The following is a 20958-nucleotide window of genomic DNA, read 5'->3' on the forward strand; positions in this document are numbered from 1 at the left end:
GAGTATAACATACATGTGCTTAAAAGATGAAAAATGTTTTGAACATAAAGTACAAATGGCATCTGTGGAGTATTATTAGTGAAATTATTAAAAATGTGGCTGTGAAACCTTTAACAGTCATTTTTAATCTTACTTTAACCGAAAGTAATATTTATTTCTTACTCATATCTGTTTAGGTTGCTAGTAAGAAAAAAAAACTTTGATTCAAAATTTGATTAGAGTTTCACATTTGGCAACATTTGCTTCTACTGTTCTTTGAAATGGAATAGCCAGCTTTGCCTAGGTACCTCTAAGGATTAATTGTCTTCAAGTTTATTTAGGAACGGATTAAGCATTTCCTTCACCCGGGGCAGAAATTGTGATTATCCCCCCACCATCAACTAACAACAGCAATAGATGTACAATGTATTTTTTTTCGCATCCATGTATATTATTTGTAAAGTTTTAAGTGAAATTTTATCATACTCCGTATACTTTGAGTGTAAATTTTATTTCACATATAACTGTATTTATAGCAACAATATAGTGTTCAAGTTTCAATGGTTACACAAAAGATAAAAAAACACACACATATGTATATATATATATATATATCTGTGTGTATGTGTGTGTGTATATATATATATATATACATACATACATACATACATACATACATACATACATATATACATACATATATATGTGTGTGTGTATATATATATATATATCACAATTTTGTGAACATGATAACTGTCGTAATTTTTCACAAAAAAATCATAACTGTCTTCATAGACATAACATCAAATTCATTTGTATTGTTTGTAAATAATATAATTTTTATCTAAAACTTTGGTCTGAAGAAATTTTTGATTAGACGAACTATTGCTGCAAGGGATTGAAAAAATAAAGGGTGAAAATTTTAAAAATATCCATATCTCCCTTAGTAAATGTTATGATTACACTTGTACTTCCTATTTCTAGTAATTAAACAGAGACCTCATTCTTTGTTCACTACTTCTTTATTACGATTACACTGGATATGAAATACTATTATAGAAAACACACACTTCCTTGTTGGCTTCCATCTTTTCACTGTCCTTTCTTGCCAACCTTAGTTACACAACTTCCTCCTGGCGATCCATGTATTTCTCTACTATTACATCTCCCTTTCTTAACAGTACTCTTCCAAATACTTAGGTCTATGTACATGACGTCCACTTTGTGTTGTGAGAGTGGTGGCAGGTTGAGCCGTGGCTAACTGACTCTCATCGTGGTGTAACATCTGATTGTTATGTTGATCCCACCGTATTGTTTCCTTAAACTCCCTACTCTCATGATCCCATCCTTTAAAGTCCTCGTCTATACTTTCCCTTCTTCCCCTCGCCTGCCTGTTTGTCTCACCTCCTTCCCCCTCGTCGATCCTGTTCTTAACTCTGAACTCAAAATTGTTTAGTTCCTTTATGTATGTGAACTCTATTTCTTTCAACCTGCTTGCCCTCAGGGGTCATAATCACATAAGATCGTGGTCTTTTGGAGGAGTACCCCAGTACCTGCCCCATGGTCCTTTCCTGATCCCCTTGTCTGCTATAGAATACATTATCACCTGGCTTGAAAGGCTTGAGCCTTCTTGATCCCCTATTGTAATACTCCTGTTGTTTGTTTTGTCTGCTAATGAGCTTTGCCTTGTCTGCCTGATGTACTTCCAGACTATCTCTACCCACTGTCAGCATGGTGTTTGGTTGACGACCAAACATCATTTCTGCTGGCGTTTTCCAGTTTCCCTCTAGCGGAGTGTTGTTTAATTCCAGCATTGCTAACTTGACATCCTTGTTCTCTACCCCGACTTTCTTTAACATCCGCTTAACTGTCTGTATGTGTCTTTCTGCTAGCCCGTTTGACTGTGCATATTGTGGACTGGAGGTGACATGGTTAAACTGCCATTCCTCTGCAAATTGTTTGAATTTCGCATTGGCATACTGTGGGCCATTATCACTATACACAACGTTCGGTATCCCATACCGAGAAAAAACTGATTTTAATTTATCTATGGTACCCTCGCTAGACATATCTCTGAGTTCTTCTATTTCCACAAACTTAGTAAAGTAATCCACCAACAACACATAATTCTTTTGGAAGAGAGCGAAAATATCCGTGCCTACAGCCAGCCACGGACCACCTGGTACCTCTCTCATGTACATTGGTTGCTTGACATTTTTCTTTGGGCTCCTCAAACAAATTACACAATTATTCACCACATTCTCTACTTCTTGACCCATATTAGGCCAGTACAAATGTTGTCTGGCACAATGTTTACACTTAGATATACCTAAATGATTATAATGCACCCGATTCAGCATCTCCTTCCGTAGGGCCTTAGGAACTACAATTTGCTCTCCCTTAAATAACAAGTCATCAACTACGTTTAACTCACCCTGCACCATGAAGTAAGGTTTTGTGACATCTGCACACTCTTTCTTGTCTTTTGGCCAACCCTTTTTAACCAGCTGTATTACTGCCTGCAATTCTGGATCCTTACCTGTCTCTACTTTAAACTGTTCTAGTCTACGTTGTGTGACTGGCAGCTTAGCTATTACTAGCCCTACGTGTGCTTCTATTTCTTGGCAAACATCACTATTCTGTGATTTCTTTTCCCCTAACCTCGACAAAGCATCTGCGATGATGAGATCTTTACCCGGGACATGCTCCAGGGTAAACTCGTATGGTTGTAACCTCAAGCGCATTCTTTGCAATCGCAACAGACACTCATTTAAGGGTTTTTTAAAAATAGAAATGAGAGGTAAGTGATCTGTCTGTACTACAAACTTGGTTCCATACAGATATTGGTGAAAGCGCTCACAACCATAGAGTATTGCAAGACACTCTTTTTCAATCTGTGCATAATTTTCTTCACTTTTGTTAAGTGTTTTGTTTGCATATACTACTGGCAACTGCTTTTGAAGGATAACTGCTCCTAGGCTATGACTAGACGCATCGACTGATAAAACTATCAGCTTATTTCTGTCATAGTACTGTAGTACTGGGTTTTTGTTAGCACTTGCTTAAGTTCCCTAAAGGCCTGCTCATGGTGATCATTCCACTGCCACGCTGCATGCAGTTTATTAACTTCTCTCAGGGGATGACTAATTTTATTTACCTGAGGGATGAACTTTGATACATACGTGATCATTCCCAAAAAAAGTGGCTAATTCTTTCTTATTTTTAGGTGTGGGCATGTTCCTTATTGCTTCGACTTTTGCCTCATCAGGGCTAATGCCGTTGGAACTGATTTTGTGCCCAACATAAGTTACCTCTGAAGAACTGATTCTGCATTTTGACTTGTTGAATTTTACTCCATTTTCTTTAGCTCTTTGTAGTACCTGTTGTAACCTCAAGTCATGTTCCGCTTGATCTTTCCCCCATATAATCAAATCATCTATGTAAATTTCCACCCCTGATATGCCTGCAAAAATGGTTGTAAAGCATTTGTGAAATACTTCTGGGGCCGATCTTAACCCATATGGAAGCCTAGTGAATTGGTATCTCCCAAATGGTGTATTAAATGTTGTTACATCCTGACTTTCCTCATCTAATTTGATATGCCAGAAACCCTTGAAACCATCCAATGTTGTGAACACCTTCGCTTCCGGCATTCGTGAGACTAACTCTTCGAATGTGGGCAATTGAAAGTATTCTCTTTCTATTTCCTTATTTAATTTAAATGGATCTATTCAAATTCTGAGGCTATTATCCGGTTTCCTGACCACCACGAGGGAGTTAACCCATTGTGTCGGTTTTGTCACTGGTTTGACTATTCCTAACTGCTCCATTTTATCTAGTTCCTGTTTCAGTGCATCTAGCAAGTGAAATGGTATTTTTCTAGGTTTTGCAACGTGTGGTTCTGCTCCATCCCTTACCTTTATTTTGTATGCATGTATAGTTAAATACCCCAATTCCTTCGAACAATTCCTTATATTCCTGTAACACTTCACTAACGCTGTCAGGCAATGCATTGCTATCTAAACTATCTATGAACCCTGAGCTACCTGTACCTCTTTCCATGGTGCCCTGTTTAGAACATTTCTGTGCCCCATTGTTTTCAACTGTACCTACCATTAGTACTCTCCTCACCAGATCATATTGTTTTATAGTGGGTAGGCCGATCACTGGTGGAGCGTTCTTGTTACCTTCTACAACTTGAAACTCCACCACACCTTCCTTACCTCCTTTAAATCTACAATAACAGAAACACTTTCCTACTACAGGTATTGGTAGACCACTATAATTCTCCAATTTTACTGTTGGGGGCACCATTTTTATTTTCAGGTGCCTTGCCTCCTCAGTTGTGATTATGTTTACCTGTGCTCCAGTGTCTAATTTAAATTTGACATACCTATTCCTAATTAACACTTTTTCAACCCATTCCTCCTTACTGTTTGCACTTTCAAATTGTCCGTAAATCTTATAATTTTTATTGAAATCTTTTGTCTGAAACAAATTTTGATAATACAAACCATTACTGCAAGGGGTTGGAAAAATCTGGGCTTGATATAATAAAATAAGTAAAACTTCCCTACCATGTACTCAATTGAATTAATGTTTATTTTTAACTTTTTAAATGTTGATGAAATCTTTTATCTGCGGTTAAATTTATGTAACATATCATTACTGCAAGGGGTGTAAATAACATGGGTAGAAAGTCAAAAAGAGTAATTACTTTTTTTGATAGATATATTATCAAATCCATTATAATTTATTGTAAAACTCCTAAACTCTATCTGAATCTTTTGGCTCAATCAATTTTTTTATGAAACAAACTATTACAGTAAAAACATGGGTTGAAATTAAAAACAAACATAACTTCCTTAGAATCAAATTTGTCAGAATTTATTAATAACCATCTTAATATTATCTTAAACCTTTGTCCAAAAAAAAATTGTGCAAGGGATAAAAATTAGTATTCGTTTAAAAAATAATTGCATAACTACTTTAGTAGGCATAATATGAAATTCGTTAAGACATTCAATGCTGGATGAAAAAAATATTTTTGCTTTATAGAATATGAGAAAATGTTAATTCCATCTTCTTTGAATATTGGCAAACATATACATTAAGTTCTTAAAATGTTTCAGTAGAATATAGAAGTTTCCAAAACATTTCCAGAAGAAAAATAGGTACTTCAAAATCTACCTACTCCTGTAGGTATTGCCAAAAGGGATTTTTAAAATTACAATATTAAAAAAAAATAATAATTTTACAAATTACAGAAACTAAACTTACTGTTACTGTTGTATTACCTACATTACATACATAGAGACAAGATTTTATGGTTTATTTTTTAGTCCAGTTTTTTTTTTAAAGGAGAGATATTTGTGTTTTTTTTTTATTTTTTGTGAACTCTGTTTATTCATTAAGTTAACACATTTTTCAACAAATATAACACCACCAAAACAGTGTCATTTTGACTGATACATGATGCACTTTTACAATATAATAATTTGTTACAAGCATGTCTAACTACTGGAACAATAAAAATAAATCAGCAAGTATATTTGTGTTTGAAAAATGTACCAATGTCCTAACATTAAAATTAGCTATTAATAAAATTTGCAATGTAAAAAATTTTTCCTATCTCTTTAGTACATTACACTATGCTAACTAATTTTAATTTATTGAATTTAATATATTATAAGAGTACGTCTTTGTAATCTAAATTGAGTTTTGATTAAATGTGCTGATTAATTTCATGATTTTTTGGTTTCATTTGGGAGCTTCATAGTGTACTGATTGCAGTACCCGGCATTGCCTGGACTGAACACAAGGTGATATACTGTCCGCAAGTTAAAGCAAAATGGATAGCGCTATATGCAGTGTGGTGGACATAGAGAAATGACAAAACAATTATTGTTTGTATGTCTATGACCTTTGATTTTCGGTTTACCCCTGGCGAACGGATGCTATGATGCAATGCAGCCCCATCTAGTAAGTGGCGAGCTATAGCAAATTGGATATCGTGAAAATCTTCATGTTCAAATTTTATGGTGATCAGTTGAACGGTTTAGAAGTAGATGCACTGAAACGCCATCTGGATGTGAGTTACAAAAAAAATGGATAGCATAAAAACCTTCTCCATGAAAAAACACTTTGATGTGCCAACTTTCATGGCGATCGGTCGAACGGTGGCGGAGTTTATCAATTTTATACATACCAACATCCTATTTTATTTATATTTATTTATATATATATATATATATTAATGTGCAATACAGTGTTGTATGGTGTACTGACATGCTTTTCGGTTTTATTTTGTAATTTCGAAATTCAACTTATAATCTTTTCTCAGCATATACATATTCAAGGTCCTGTAAAAAATTTGTTGCCTCATCCTGGGCCCCCTGTAATGCACCCATGAGTTTATTTAGAAGTACATACTTTCTAACCAGTGGTGGATCCAGGCACTCGTTAAGTGAGGGCTTTCTGTTCGGAAACCAATGTTATACTCTGGTTGTCCCGGAGTGAGTTGTGATTGGTCCACCAAGCCCTCCTCTCCTGCACACGCCGCAGTCTCCATCCCGTGCCTCCGTGACATGACGAGTGCAAGCAATACTCACCTTTGTGTTGAAGCCTGTCCTGGGGAACCTGCTCACGATCTGCCGTCTCCGGAAGTCGTACCAGTGGCTGCTGTAGGCTCGTGACGTCCACAGGAAGTCCACCTGGATGTTGCGCAGCATGCGCGATATTAACGCCGGATTCTTGTCCTTTGGAGACTGCAATCCTGAGGCTACAGCATCAGAGAATTGGGGGGGGGGGGGGGGGGGGAAATTTTATATACAGTGGTTTGCAAACAGTTTTAATGACTATCTTTATAAAAATTCAGTGATTTTTGTGAGACAACATTTTTTACAACTGACTGTAGAAAGTACCTAGGTGCAAGTATTTTAAGTGTCTATTCAGACCAGAAAAAGACTGTAATTTAACTTTACAAATGTTTTAGGAAGCTTCTGTGTTCGCCTGTATGAAGTTGTGTTGCTTTTGTGTTGTCCATCATTGATTTCATTGTTTGTTCCTGTGTTATCCGAGGTTGTTGTGTGTCTGTATTTTCTGTTCTTGTTATGACTGTGTTTTTAATTGCTAGCCCAGTGTTTGTCTGTGCCATCATATTTTTTCCAACTTATTTCTTCAATGGAATTCTCTGTGCTGTCTATGCATTCGCACATTTGACATTGGCTGATTTTGGTTTGTTTTTCTGTTTGGCTGTGCATTCGTCTTTTTTATCCATTCTTGTGGTTTCTCTATAACATTCAGTGAACACTAGCAATAGCGTATGATCATTAAAATGTTTTATATCAATTTTCCCCATTGCAAGAATTATTCAAAGAATGTATTTTTCTTCCTTTGACACTTGTAGACATTTATTTTAAAAATAATATTTGTGTAATCGTCTAAACTTAACTTTACAATGTTTTCAGTTCAAAAGCAATATAAAATCTCAAGTTAATGTATCAGATACATATAGTTTTTGCATTACTAATGATGTTGTGGTCTTTTGCTAGAAGTTTGTTTTCTGGGTTTCCACATTTGGATAATACATACAAAGTATCTTGTATAGACTGATTTTTTTTGTTAATTTTCTGTGTAAAAATTTGAAAAAAGCAAAAAAATAAATAAATTCAACTTAGTGGGTGAAGAAGAGCCATAAATAACAAACAACAGTTGTTTTGTATGTCAGTGGATCTCAAGTTTGATAACTTGTGGGACATTTAAAATCTTACAAATATATGTAGGCACACCACGTAGAAATTTATGAGGAATAGGCTTTTCTACAAACAGTGAAGAGTGACTACAGTGCTATACTGTACTAAACCTGTAGGTTCACTTAAACAACACACAATAATGACATTTTAACAAAAAGAACGGTATATCCATAGTGAAGTGGTATAATAGAGTAACTATATTTCTTTTATATATGGACACACATGGTGCAGCCGGAAATTTTTAGGATGCGCCAGCGTGCCCTGGCACATACTTTTAGAACCACTGGTGTATGTGCATGTAATTTAGAATAGAAGGCAACTGATTCTAATTATTTTTCCAGCCCACGACGGCATGGTCAGCCCGGAGGTCTGTTAGGATTCCCCGCCCACTGCCACGGTGCAGGGGACCATGGCGTGGCCAGGCGAGGTGAGACTGCGATGGTTCGCCATTGCCTCCCGCGGTATGGAGGTGAAGTAACAACACAGCGTCCAGGCCTGAACCAACACGACCGAGACTCATGGCCTTCCAACACGTCCGTGACGCGGCAGGCTCGTGACACGCGGACGTTGCTTTCTTGAACGCCGCTACTCTTATTTTACTCTTAACGAAATTTTATTAAGCACGACTATAATGATAATTGCTAATGAAATTTAACTACATTCACTTAAATCAGCAGAGGATATCATAGATTATTATACACATTGCAGTAGTTGTCTTGGTATACTCCGTACAAAGTTGTATTTATAAACATTTAAAAATTCTTTTATATGAATAACAAAATAGTTTTCTTGACACACACACCGGAGCAAAAGTTGTAGTGCTGTATCTTTTGACAGAAGCCACATCTGTAAACAATATACCGATACCAATAATATACATATGCATCCAGGGAAGTGAGAACAAACAAATTAAAAGTAACTTAAATGCTTCTCATAGTACATGTTTAATTTATATGCTGGGTGTATAGTATACTTTTGACAGCTCCTACAATTAGAACGATTTCATGGTTTGTAGTTTAACTTGACATGAACTATAACACACGAGTATAAAATAGCAAATTATGTAGCTTATATTAAAATACTGCAATGATGAATTTGTCATGACAAAATGTATTTGTGCAGCCTGTGTAAGGATTCTGCTGTCGTTTTATATATAATGTCTATGCTAATATCCGACTCAGAAAACTTTTTATGCATGAGGGCAATAGTATTGTTATCAATAGAGAGATTTTTCACTATAAGAACACCTACGAATTCAGAGTTTAATGCTTGGTACTTTAAGGCCATGATCGAAATGGTTAATTGTTACATAGAAATTTTATTTAGTGTAATTAAACTTGGCCATCGTCAGTAAACATTTCCATACATCTACAAGTATAAAAATAAACAAAGTTTATAAATGCTTCAAAATGGACTTATTACGACAAATGTTAAAATTTATTGCTAAGGATGTGTAGTATATAAGCTAACTGCAATATTTACCAATTATTAAAAATATTTCTTGCGACTATTACAAGCAATTATTTGTTTTTAAACATATTACAATATTTTTGGGTGTTTCCGAAGGTTAAATATTATACAGCGTGAGTTTTGAGATGACGTAAATTTATTTAGATCTCTAGATACAAAATATGTAATAATAAACCATGAAATGCGTTTTCAAATAATTTTATTGAAAATTGGGTCACATGACGTTTTATACAAAATATGCAGTTTCGGACATGGCGTAATATTATTCATTATTACTTATTAAGTGCGTTATAATGAATAATTTTACTATACGGAAGATAATGGTACAAAATTATGCCCATTGCTGAATACTATTTTAATGTAATTCCATTTGTCTACGCATGTTGTATGTTTTATAAATTTAAAACCAGATTGATTAAAACACTTACGGACTAACAAACGGCATAATCCCTAACTGAATATTAGCACTATTGGCAAATAAATACTGTAAAGAGTTAATGCACAACTTAACCTGGAATATTTTGTGAGTATGAAGTGTTCCCGTGGAATTGCGTTCAACCACGCATTTTTACTATTTTCACTGTCGGGAAATTTCAAGACGTAAACCGTCGAACCACCTTCATAATTTCCACGACATTGTGGAACACCACACTTGTATACCATGACACATTTATTATGCTCACTCGCGACGGATGTATTTAAAAGTAACGTACAGCGCTCCGCGGAAATACCCCTGCTACGGTCAAGGCAAGTAGCTGCACTGACCGTTACACATTACTGAGCCTGCCCAACCAACCCTCTCATGGCCTCTTACCCGTGACGTCTCAGGCTCCGGGCGACAGGGTGGGAAGGCCTTGAGTCTCCGTGGCGTTGCCTGAACGCGGCAAGTAAATTTTCGCGCGAGTGCGAAATCCCAGACCAAGCTGGGAATCTAACCTAGATGCTCACTAGCAGGAAGCTGTAACTTCTTAGCCATGTACACAAAACTCAAACCAAAGATAAATTCTATGTTTAAAAAACTGTATAGGTTTTATTCATTTAAGGAAAGTATTTACGAAGAGTTATTTTAATTTGTCTGCGTACTCACTATTTTCTTTCAATCTTTTGGATGGCCATACTTGCTCGCTTTTTTCCAGCCAGCCTCTTTTCTTCATTGCATTGCGTATATGGTTATAGGCACCTTCCACGCAGAAAGTCTTGTGTTCCTAAAGGAAAAAATATATATATATTTCATTAATATTCATCATTAATATTATTTTTCATTTAATCTATCCACCCAACTAACATACAGATTGGATTGTGGTTTGTGACTTGTTGAAGTTAACCCTGTGAATAAATGTCCTAGTGATAGTTACCTTACTCATATAGTTAAAAACTATGGTGAACCACGACCAGTAAGACATGGCAAGTCAGCGACCTCGTTTAACCTATTAAAGAAATAATATCTTGGTGGGAGCCAACAGCATTATGATCTGTCAGACATTTGACCACAAGAATCTGTGTGTCCATAAGATTTTACACCAGTGATCAAGGGTGTGATTAAAAAATTGAATCAGAAGGAATAGGGAGTCATAAAGATACTTGACCAGAATTTCTGAGGAAGCATTAAGAGTTCATTGGATCAAAAGTGGTATAACATTGAATTTGACTATACATTCCAAGGAAAAGACATTAGACTAAATGTGACAGTGTCATTAATACAGTTGACCAGAAATTGCAGTTTGGACCAGTAGCGGTATAGTATCATTAATATATTTTTTTACCAGAATATTCAAGGGGGCATTAATACATCAGATCAGAAGTAGTGTCATTAAGACATTTGACCAGGAGTGTTATTATATACTTAGAGGACATATGATTTAAGTGACATAGTACCAGATGTGGTTAGGTGACATTAAGATTTTGGACCATATATGAAAGGGGTGTCAGGATGTCAGTGGTACAGGGGTACATTGTCTCCCCTCCGCATAATCCAGCCTCCAAGAGTTTTTTTTTTACTTTAAAAACAATTTAACCTCACAGAAGTTCTGAATGTTAGAGAAACCGGAACCACAATATATTATTCCTTACACTGCTAATCATCTATTTGTGGATCCGTTACAAAAATATGTTTCTTTAAGGTCTTAGTACCAATTTCCTACCAATATCACATCTCCCCCTCCCTCTTAAAGTTCAGAAATGTTCCTACCATTAAGACAACAGGCAGTGGAGTTGATACGTCCAAGTCGGGTGTCCCTGAGGAAAGTGATCAGACTTATTATCAGTCATTGCCCTTAAGGAAACATCTACATACCATGTGGATTTTATAAGAATCCACTATGATCTTTGTGAAATTGAGGGCTTAACAGCTACCCTGAATGAGGACAACTTCTTCAGGTTCTAAGAGCCAACGACTAGTAGAGATTGGAGTGGAAAAATATTCCAAGGAAAAATTTTTCTTTTTTTCCAATACCAGCATAAATTTACATAATTTAAAAAGTTGACATACTAAAATAATACTACCATCTTCCTTTCATTTGAGTCTTATATAAGGCCCACCCAGAAGTCAATAAAAGAAATGAGACCCACAAAAAGGAAAAAGTCATTTTTACATAATTCCTGAGAAGCAAAAAAATTGTGTTCTTTTGTAGCAATTACGTAAATAAAATATCAACAAAGCATTTATCCAGAGTAAAAAGTGACGAATATAAATTTATAAATGCAACTTTTTTTTTTATTGATTTCCTTCCAAAATGCTAAGTTAGATTTTTTTTTTAGATAAAGAACAGTATTTTCCCAGGATTCCACTATCTCTTGAATAATATTCCTTTCCTTAAAATGGTGCACCTAAGGTTTGGTGTTAACATGGATGAATCAGTGTGTTAGTGTCAGTAGTAATGTAGTAATGTAAATTTCTTGCATACACTTGTTCCTCAAATATATTTATTTATTTATTTATTTATTTATTTATTTATTTATTTCAAAATGTTTCCTCCTCCCCCCATAAAACATTTCTGTATCCGCTACTGTACACACTCAAGTCTAGTCATTGACAGTATCGTATGGCGTTTTAGAGACGATGCTCCTTGCAGAGTTTTGTCTCAACGGTCTCGGCATACTGATCCACCGGAGAAGTGACTGATTTGTGTTCACGCCCGGCTGAGACGTCGACCCGGCTCGAGGAAGGAGACAGTACAGTATCGTTTCACAGTGCATCCCAGCGTACTCGAGCGTACTTAAGAACTCTCACTAGGAGCTTCTGTTTGTCTCCTGTTAGCACAAGGTTATTATAGACTAGCCCTACTGACGGTCCGCGACATTATTTCACACGGCCTGCTTATAGTATTATTAGGCATACTGTTGTGTATTACCTAAGTGTCTTAGTTTGCATGTGTGTAGAATATCTTCAGCTGGTAGTGTTAGAAGCCATGCCATGTCCAAAATAATATTTTTAATCAATCTTTCTCATTTGAAGAATAATTAAAAGAACACATAGATACTTTGTCTTTTTTTTTTTTTAACTGAAAAATCTTTGGGCATTATGAGAGTAAAATTTCAAGGCCAAATTTTAATGCAAAGTTTTCATGAAACATTGTTGTAAAACGTTTCTTACGCAAAAAGGACAGAGAATAGGTACTTGGCCAAAGATATATAAACCACTATGCTGTATACATTGATGGACTCATTTTGTTCTCCTCTTTGTGTGATGATTTGTTCCCCGCCAAAAAATAAATAGAATCTAGAGAGATAGCTGAACGAAAGAATACGACAGAGAGTGTACATATGCACTTGTTTCAGAAAATAGATATATAGGTATCCTATACAGTCAGCTCACGTTCCTCATTAAATCAGCAGCGGAGAGAGCGCTGTTGAGACACAGTCCCTGCATTTCATTTCCCACATAGATAATGCTACCTGTTATGAAATTCATATTTCGTTCAGAGATTTAGGGTGTTCCAATTGGTAGGATTGTTTGAAGAAACAGTAACACACTTAGTTCTTCTTTATGATGTGAATATTTTAACATTGAGTAATATGTATTTAGAAAATCTCTCTCTCTCTCTCTCTCTCTCTCTCGCTCATTTTAATCCCTACTATATACTTGAATTGCCAAAGACTTCACTTCTATCACGTGTACTGAGTTAAAAATGACTCTTTTTTCTTCTTCTTCTTCACAATTTGGTTGACTTTCAGATGTTAAAAAAGTTTACCCCAAAGACTTGCCGGGGACTCAAACTTAAAAACTCTCGCACAATAAACCGGCGTGCATGCAACTGCACACCATGCGTGTACATTGCTCGGTATCTAGATAAGTGTTTTTACTTTAAAGAGCCTATGAAACAAGTGATTTAATTTTACCAAGCCCTTCTAAATTCTCGAGATCGCAAGAGTTTTAACAGCTACATTTAACTACTTTTTTTTTCGAAATAAAAATTAACTATTTCATTAAGTAGTTAGCAGCATTGCCTTCAAACCTGAAAAATATTTAGTTCAGTAGTCCATTTATTTCTCCATTATTCACATGCCCAAAAATAAAATAAAACTGTAACTTTGGCAGCTAATTACGAAAAAAGTATGCAATACAATTTTATTTTAATTTCGTAAAGTTTGGCAACCCAAAAAGTCTACAAGTTTAACAGTTCTTAACACAAATATAAAATAATGATCTGATACGAGACAGACCCCCATTAAGGTTGTTTGGAACGCAGTTTTTCATTATTTAATGTATACTCAAAATATTTCTCTATTTAGAGACATTTTGATATAATTTATTCTCATGAAACCATACACTACACCATACACTAAGATAAAGTTACATAAATTTTGCTTGGAAAAAAAATTTGTTAAATCTTTTGTTAATAAACCTGTGATACTTATAAGTGCTGTAAAAAGTCACATAAGTGATAACAAAACAAACATTTGAGCTACTTTCTACACCCATTACATAACACTTAGTAAATATCTGTTGAAATTATCAGCGACAGGACATCAAATGAAAGAGTGGTATAGTGTTGAATTAACTAATAGTAATTGACCTATAAAATGGAGGAAAAAAGAAAATCATCACGGAATGCGAGACCTGGCGTGAACTAATGTATTACTGCACAGCTGCCCTACTCTTGATGTAGGCAAACGTTTCACTCCGCTGTGTCGACGCCCGTGGTTGCCGGCGTGTTCCCATCCCACTGACCCACCTTCACCACCTTCTCGACGATGTCCTTGAGGTGGCGCAGCTTTACGGCGCCCACGTCGTAGCAGGGCTCCGGGGTGTCGTCGTCGCCGTGGTCGTGGTACCCGGCCGGCTTGGCGTCTGTCTCCTCCTCCTCGGGGTCCGGCCCCGGAGGAGCGCACTCCCGCGGCTCCTCGGCGGGTCGCTCGGGAGGGGGGAGGGGCTCTACCACCACGACGACGCCGCTGCTACTCTCCCTGAGGCGCTGTTCGCCGGGCGGCGGCCGGAACGACACGTCCAGGGTGTTGAAGGTCCCCGGGAACTGGGACTTCGCCACCGCGGCCATCGCAGCAACCGCAGCCATCGCGTGGGGCGACCCGCCTCCCGGGGACTACCCGCCGTTCTCCGACTCCCGACGACGACCACCGAGCATCATCATCGTCTCTCTCTCTCTCCCTCCCTCCCCCGCCGACCGCGGAAGGTCTGCGTAATTTCCCGTACGTATCACGCGCCGAAGTGACCCGGATAAAACTGTCCACCCCTCCCCCCTTCCCTTTTTATTTTCCTCCCCCTCGCACGTGGCTGGTTGTTTGAGTAGGGGTGGGGAAAAAATCAATACCGGAGTCCTCCCCTCCCGAGACCGACTCTACCGGCAGCGATCACGGAGGCACTGTCGCCACCGAATACTCGTTCGTGAGGGAGGGGAAGGGTCTGAGGGTAGAATTAAATATTAAATCGTCGTTAATGTGCTGTTTATGAGGTCTTATCGGCCCGAATCTCTCCCCTCCCTTCACCTTTTTTCCCCCCTTTCCACCCTTACCCGGTTCTCCCTCCACTCTTTCATCATCATCCCGGTCTGTGCGAAAATAAAACAACTTCCGTGCGCCCCACCCCTCCTTACCCCCACCCCACCGTCCTTATCTTTTTTTTTTTTTTTTTTTCGTGCAAGAGGCGCGGTCGTAGTAATTGGCGGCGTGTGGCGAAATTAAAAAACTCCCCGCGCACGCGACGCCTGTCCGCCTGTCCGCGGCGGGCGTAACTGTTACAGCGGGACGCGTCTATTTTCTACCCGGGGTGCGGTCAGTTCGATAGGAGGGGCTCGCGCGGCGCACTAAAGGGGATGTTGTGACCCCGTCCCACTGTCTCTTCGGCAGGCACGTGCCGCGCGGGCGGTGTTGCCGGATCTACTGGAGCTCGCAGCCACCTGCCGTCAGTGGTGGTTTCTTACAACAAATAACTTACTTCATGGAATTCGTAAAGAATTTTAAAGAACTGTGGAAGTATGTTGAAATATAATTTTCAAGAGACTATTATTTTGACGTGACAACGTCTAATAAATCGATGAACGCCGGCTGCACGCACGAAAAAGTGTCCCGTTACGTACATTGTTCCGTTGCGCTGTGTCCCGTTACGCTATGTCCCGTTTCGCTCTTTGTTACGTTACGTTGTGTTCCGTTACGCTGTCGGCGAGTGCAGTAATAATAGGTTATGTTACAATTGACTAAAAAATTATGGTGATTCATATCATGATAGATATTAGATTACAATTTATTTATATGAAAACTTGTTCATAATTATATTTAAAATTTCTAGCTAAACGCCAGTTTTTTAAATGAATTACAAGTCATCTACACGTGACTGTTTCGTCGACTGTTTATAAAGTGAAGTGAAAAGTTAATGTGGTTTTCATTGCTTATTACAACAACAATTTCGGCAATAAAGGTTAATTATTCTTGCATTTTAAAAATCTGATTACTAGTATAATTTCAAGTATTTATTCTTTTATTATTAAAATAAAAATGATTCAATTTTATTCATAAAAGTATGCAATAATTTCATCAATGTTTTGTTATGACGTCACGGGAAACTATCGTCCGTAAACCGACTTTACAGACAACCAATTTTTTTCGAAATTTTACACCTTCCCACCTAACTGGGAGGTATTCCATGTCATCCGGAAATTCTTCGGTCATTCGCTCCTGCTTGCCGAGATGCTGAATGAGGTTCCAAATCTACCGAAATTCTGATGATATGCAATAACTGTGAAAGGATTGTTTTGGTTTTATACAACATGGGTAATAAAAGTTCACGATTTGATTTTAATCGGGTAGGTACCAGAACTGTGACGCGAGTTTGAAAACGTAAATCGTCGGAATAAATATTGAGTAAATGCTTCAAATATTTTAAGTTGCGTTTGTAAATCGTGTGATGATCGTTTCTGGTGAAGTTTAAGACAGCCTAGTTTGTTTTAATAGTAAGAGAGCAGTGACTTAAGGTTATAAATAAAGCGGACGTAAGTATTTAGAAATTTTGCTGACTTTTCCAAGGTAGTCTGCCATGACATTTACTAAGCCACAGTAATCCAGATGAGGCAAAAATTAATGACCTCACAAGTGTAGTTTTTACACGCACTGATAATAAATCTTTAGACGATTGAGACGGTGAAACGCAGAATATTTGTTTTTCACAAACAGGATAGATGTTCATCCATAATTATGCCCAAGTTCTTTACAGAACTTAAACGCTATGATGTGAGGTAGAGAACCAATTAAAATGTTTTCGCATTTTTACTGGATTAATAATAAGGCCATTTTTATGATACCACATTATAATTACTTAATGATCACTTTTAGATTTCTAAATCATAGGTACAGTGTATTTTCTGTCGCAGTCGAAATGTCATCTGCATGTGTTATTTGATGTGGGTTACCTGGTGAGTGCGTCATTGTGGAACGGACCTTAAGAATTGAGAGTTGCGTAAGCTGCTGTCAAGCTGGTCACAACGCCACGAAAAACACGACACGACAGCCCCAACACGCTCAGTAACCAATAAAAGACAAGGTCACCGTGACGTCAGTACGACGAAATACGCGCCCTGATCGCCTGCGAATATTTGATTCTATTTCTGATTTCGTGATGTGCCACATGATGGAAAGCAAAACGGAAACCTTACAGAACCAAACTTCAAAAATCTTCACCTACTTGGTAAAGCTTTATGTTTAAAAACGAAATTTCGGTTTACGTTTGTGTTCACTGATCACATTTGTAGTGTAACTTAAACTGTTTATTACGTTTGTTATTAGTTTTTAGCATAGCTGACAGCGGAATTATTGTCTGTCCCTCATCAACATATCTGTAGAGTGCTTCCTAGTATCTAAAATGAACTTAATCTCATTTTATGTAATAGACGACCAAATGTTATATTGTTATGCACTTCAGCTTTCAACAGGAAATAAGAGATTCCTATAGGGCCTACACAGTTTTTGGCGCATTATAAAGTGGACTTTATAAACACATTTGGCTCGGAATGATTTGTCGACAGCCATATTAGAGTTCGTCGTGTTAATTTTTTCGTTGTATTGTAACCCTACTATATTAACTGTCGTGCTGGAAAGCTGTACGATGGCTAATCGAATTTGCCGTGTCGTGTTGGTCGTGGCATTGTGACTCAGGCCTTATGAAATGTCACAGATGACGCAATGTGTCACTTTCGTAACAGGCTTCTTTCAAAGTGTTGGAATACCTACAATCAACCTGGAATTAAATTTGTTGTTTATATAAATACTCCACTTCGGAAGAAAGGGCGGCTGCCCCTTCCCCTTCCCCACCACAAATTTCCCCCTCCCCATCCTCCCTGATATGCTCTTATTTCGGTGTCGGATGGCCGTGCCCCCGATGCGGGAATTCGCGTTACGGTCTATTTTAGCGCATGCGCCGCAGCGATTCCCGACCTTATCTGGCGATCTCGCGGCACGCAATTCCGGCGGTCTCGGGGGCCTGTCCTCACGCGAAAGGCCGCGGCTACACGTGCGCTATTTCCGGAAGGAGAAAAGAAGGGGGTCAGTGTGACGTCATAGTTGCGTGGACGACCTCCGGAATTGATGAACTGGTCTCGGGGGGGGGGGGGGGGGGGGGCTAACCATTTGTCCGAAAAGTCCACTTCTCCGAGTCTCCTTTTGTTCGAAGAACCACTTGTCCGAGCGACATCTCTCCGAGCTTTGAGGGCGGATGGTGTCACCCACCCGCTCAACCTGGCTCCCCCTCCTCCTTGACACCCAATCCCAGCACGACATATAGGCCGCCAATCAGCGAAACCAGTCCTCACACAGGGAGGAGGCTACCGAAACTAAAACCGCTCATACAACTACGTACATAAGCGACTAAGTCGGGCAGGCACGGCCCTAGTCGCTCGGACAGCGAACCCTCGGGCTTAGCACATTATCGACTGAAGCTGGGTCCCATTTAAGGTAGACTTCACATTCATGTCTCAAGAAATGACTTAAAACCGACTTTTAAAATATATATTTTTTTAATGTTTAAACTTTTAATGACATTTTGACAATTTTTTTAATTTAATTTTTGCATGTGCAATTTGTTGATTCTATGATAGAGTAGTGACTAATTAAGACAAATACAAATTTACATAAGGTCTTACCCTTGTCTCGAACTCCGATACCCCTCGCACTAAAAGCCGGCGTGCATACAAACGACTACGTTACGGAGATCGGCAAGCTTATTTCTCAAGACAGCGTCTCTATTTCCATGTTTCACAAACAGCAACTTGGACGATCTTCATAAACGTTGTGTGCTTTTAGATAAGCTTTTTTTTTTACTACATACGTCCAGCTTGACGATGCGTTAGTAAATCTGTTGAAATATGTCCGAATATAATCGTAAATATTGTAAATGTAAATACTGACGTTCGGCGAACAATACCTTTGAAAAGCTGCATACTATTTGCTATATTGTACATGAAAAGTAAATTGAAGCTTTTTAAAGGTTTTTGTATATTAGTCCCGTAGTAAAGTACAACTTATTTTGTAATAAATTCATGTTCTATACATATGAACTAATTTGCAAATTTTATGCTAAGAGAACAAAAAAAAATCCCTATCGGCACAGCTTACAGGCGCAGTTAGATTTTTAAGTACCTATTTCTTCTGGAATTTTCTGGAAAATTAATTAAAATTTGATATATTGGGAGAACTTAATCCTTTGTGTTCTTCAATATTTCAAATTGATTGATTATATACAGCTATGTTTAATATTCTGTGTAGAGACAATGTTTCGAATGGTATTTTCTTAATTCAATGCTTCCAACATCGAAGTAACTTAAAACCAACTTCATAATATGCCTTCTAAGGTAGTATGCATTTTTTCACTTTTAAACACTATATTTCATTCCTTGACTAATAAGTGGTCGTATAAAAATTTGTTTTGGATCAAGGTTTAAGATAATGTTTAGATGTTTTGCAATAAGTTTCATTCAACGAATTCGATAGTGTAGGTAGTAAGAAAGTTTTTGAAATTACTTTATTTAAACCCCTGTATTTTCAAGCCCATGCAACAACTTGCAACACCTTATCAAAAAATAATTCCAGCCAAATGTTTTAAATAATGTTTAGGGTATTTACAATAAATTGAAACAGATTTGTTAGTGCATATAGTGAGCGAGTTATGAATTTATTTTTCCTTAAACCCCTGGTTTTATACATTTAGCAAAAATAGTTGTATAAAAAATTATTTCACACATAAATTTTAGGTGATATTTATGAGATTTATAAACTATTAGATCGGTTTTGATAGCATGCCTAAAAAATATTTCTTCAAACCTTTTTTTACCACTTGTAATGGTTTGTCCTATAAATACGTTTTTGACAAAAATATAGATAACAGTTAGGCGTTTTAAAATAAATAAAGGATTTGGTGGTAAACATGGTACGGTATTATGAAATTATATTTTGATTTCAAACTTTTTTTTTTTGCCCCTTGCAGCAATGGTTCGTCTTATGGAAAATTGTTTCAGACCAAAGTTTTAGATAATATCTATATGGTTCACAAACAATTGGGACGGATTTGATGGTGCGCCTACTTAGGGAATTATGAATTTGTTGTTCTTTAGCCCCTTGGAGTTATAGTTGGTTGTGTCAAAAATTTATTTTGACGATAATGTTTAGTTATTAGATCTTCTATAACGAAATATAATATTTGTATACGGATAATATATTTATAATATTTAGGGTGCTCTAAAGATTTTCTGTTTTTCAATAATCGTTTCCCATTTGTACCTCTTCGGTCGTATTGTCTATTACTTTATCTTCTGTATCAGTTTGAAAGAGATTTGATCAACATTAGGGTAGTTATAGTGTCTATAAAATTGTGAAATAGATATGTATACATTTATGTATAAACTTTTAGGTGGGCGATGCTTTTGGGGTCTATGGACCATGAAACGAAAAACTAAGTAAATATTTTCGGGAAGTCGCATCTTGATAAAGGCTAAAACAAGGTTCTCTTTCTTCGAAATCGACCTAACTGTGACAGGAAAAAGTCGCAGTGCTTCGTAATTTTATTATATTATACTTTTAAACTAAAAAGTCTTACTGGAAGTTTCGAAAATATTTTAAAGATTTCGTTTATAATTACAAAACAGGTTTTTTCGTAGGTTAGAACGTGATCTAGGTAGGAAGTAAAAATCATTTTAACAGAAATTTTTAGTTCTAAATACGTAAACGCAACAGAAAAGATATGTGTATAACATGGAGATGGTAGCTTTTTCATAGAAATGTAACTTTAAGCCAAATAGATATTTTAATTATGACAGTG

General features: G+C 37.1%; 1 protein-coding gene across 1 annotated transcript in view; it reads right to left on the reverse strand.

The window, feature by feature from the left end:
- The window catches only part of LOC134539028 (tubulin glycylase 3A-like), a 47701-nt gene extending 32985 nt beyond the window's left edge, over positions 1-14716 (reverse strand). Inside the window, exons 1-3 of the mRNA XM_063380701.1 lie at positions 14378-14716; positions 10291-10408; positions 6591-6760 (exon numbers count right to left, since the gene is read on the reverse strand). Coding sequence (XP_063236771.1) covers positions 6591-6760; positions 10291-10408; positions 14378-14716 — 627 coding nt within the window. The remainder of the gene's footprint in view (positions 1-6590; positions 6761-10290; positions 10409-14377) is intronic.
- Positions 14717-20958: the final 6242 nt, after the last annotated feature.

The sequence above is a fragment of the Bacillus rossius genome, chromosome 14 (genome assembly GCF_032445375.1).
Source record: "Bacillus rossius redtenbacheri isolate Brsri chromosome 14, Brsri_v3, whole genome shotgun sequence".
NCBI lineage: Eukaryota > Metazoa > Arthropoda > Insecta > Phasmatodea > Bacillidae > Bacillus > Bacillus rossius.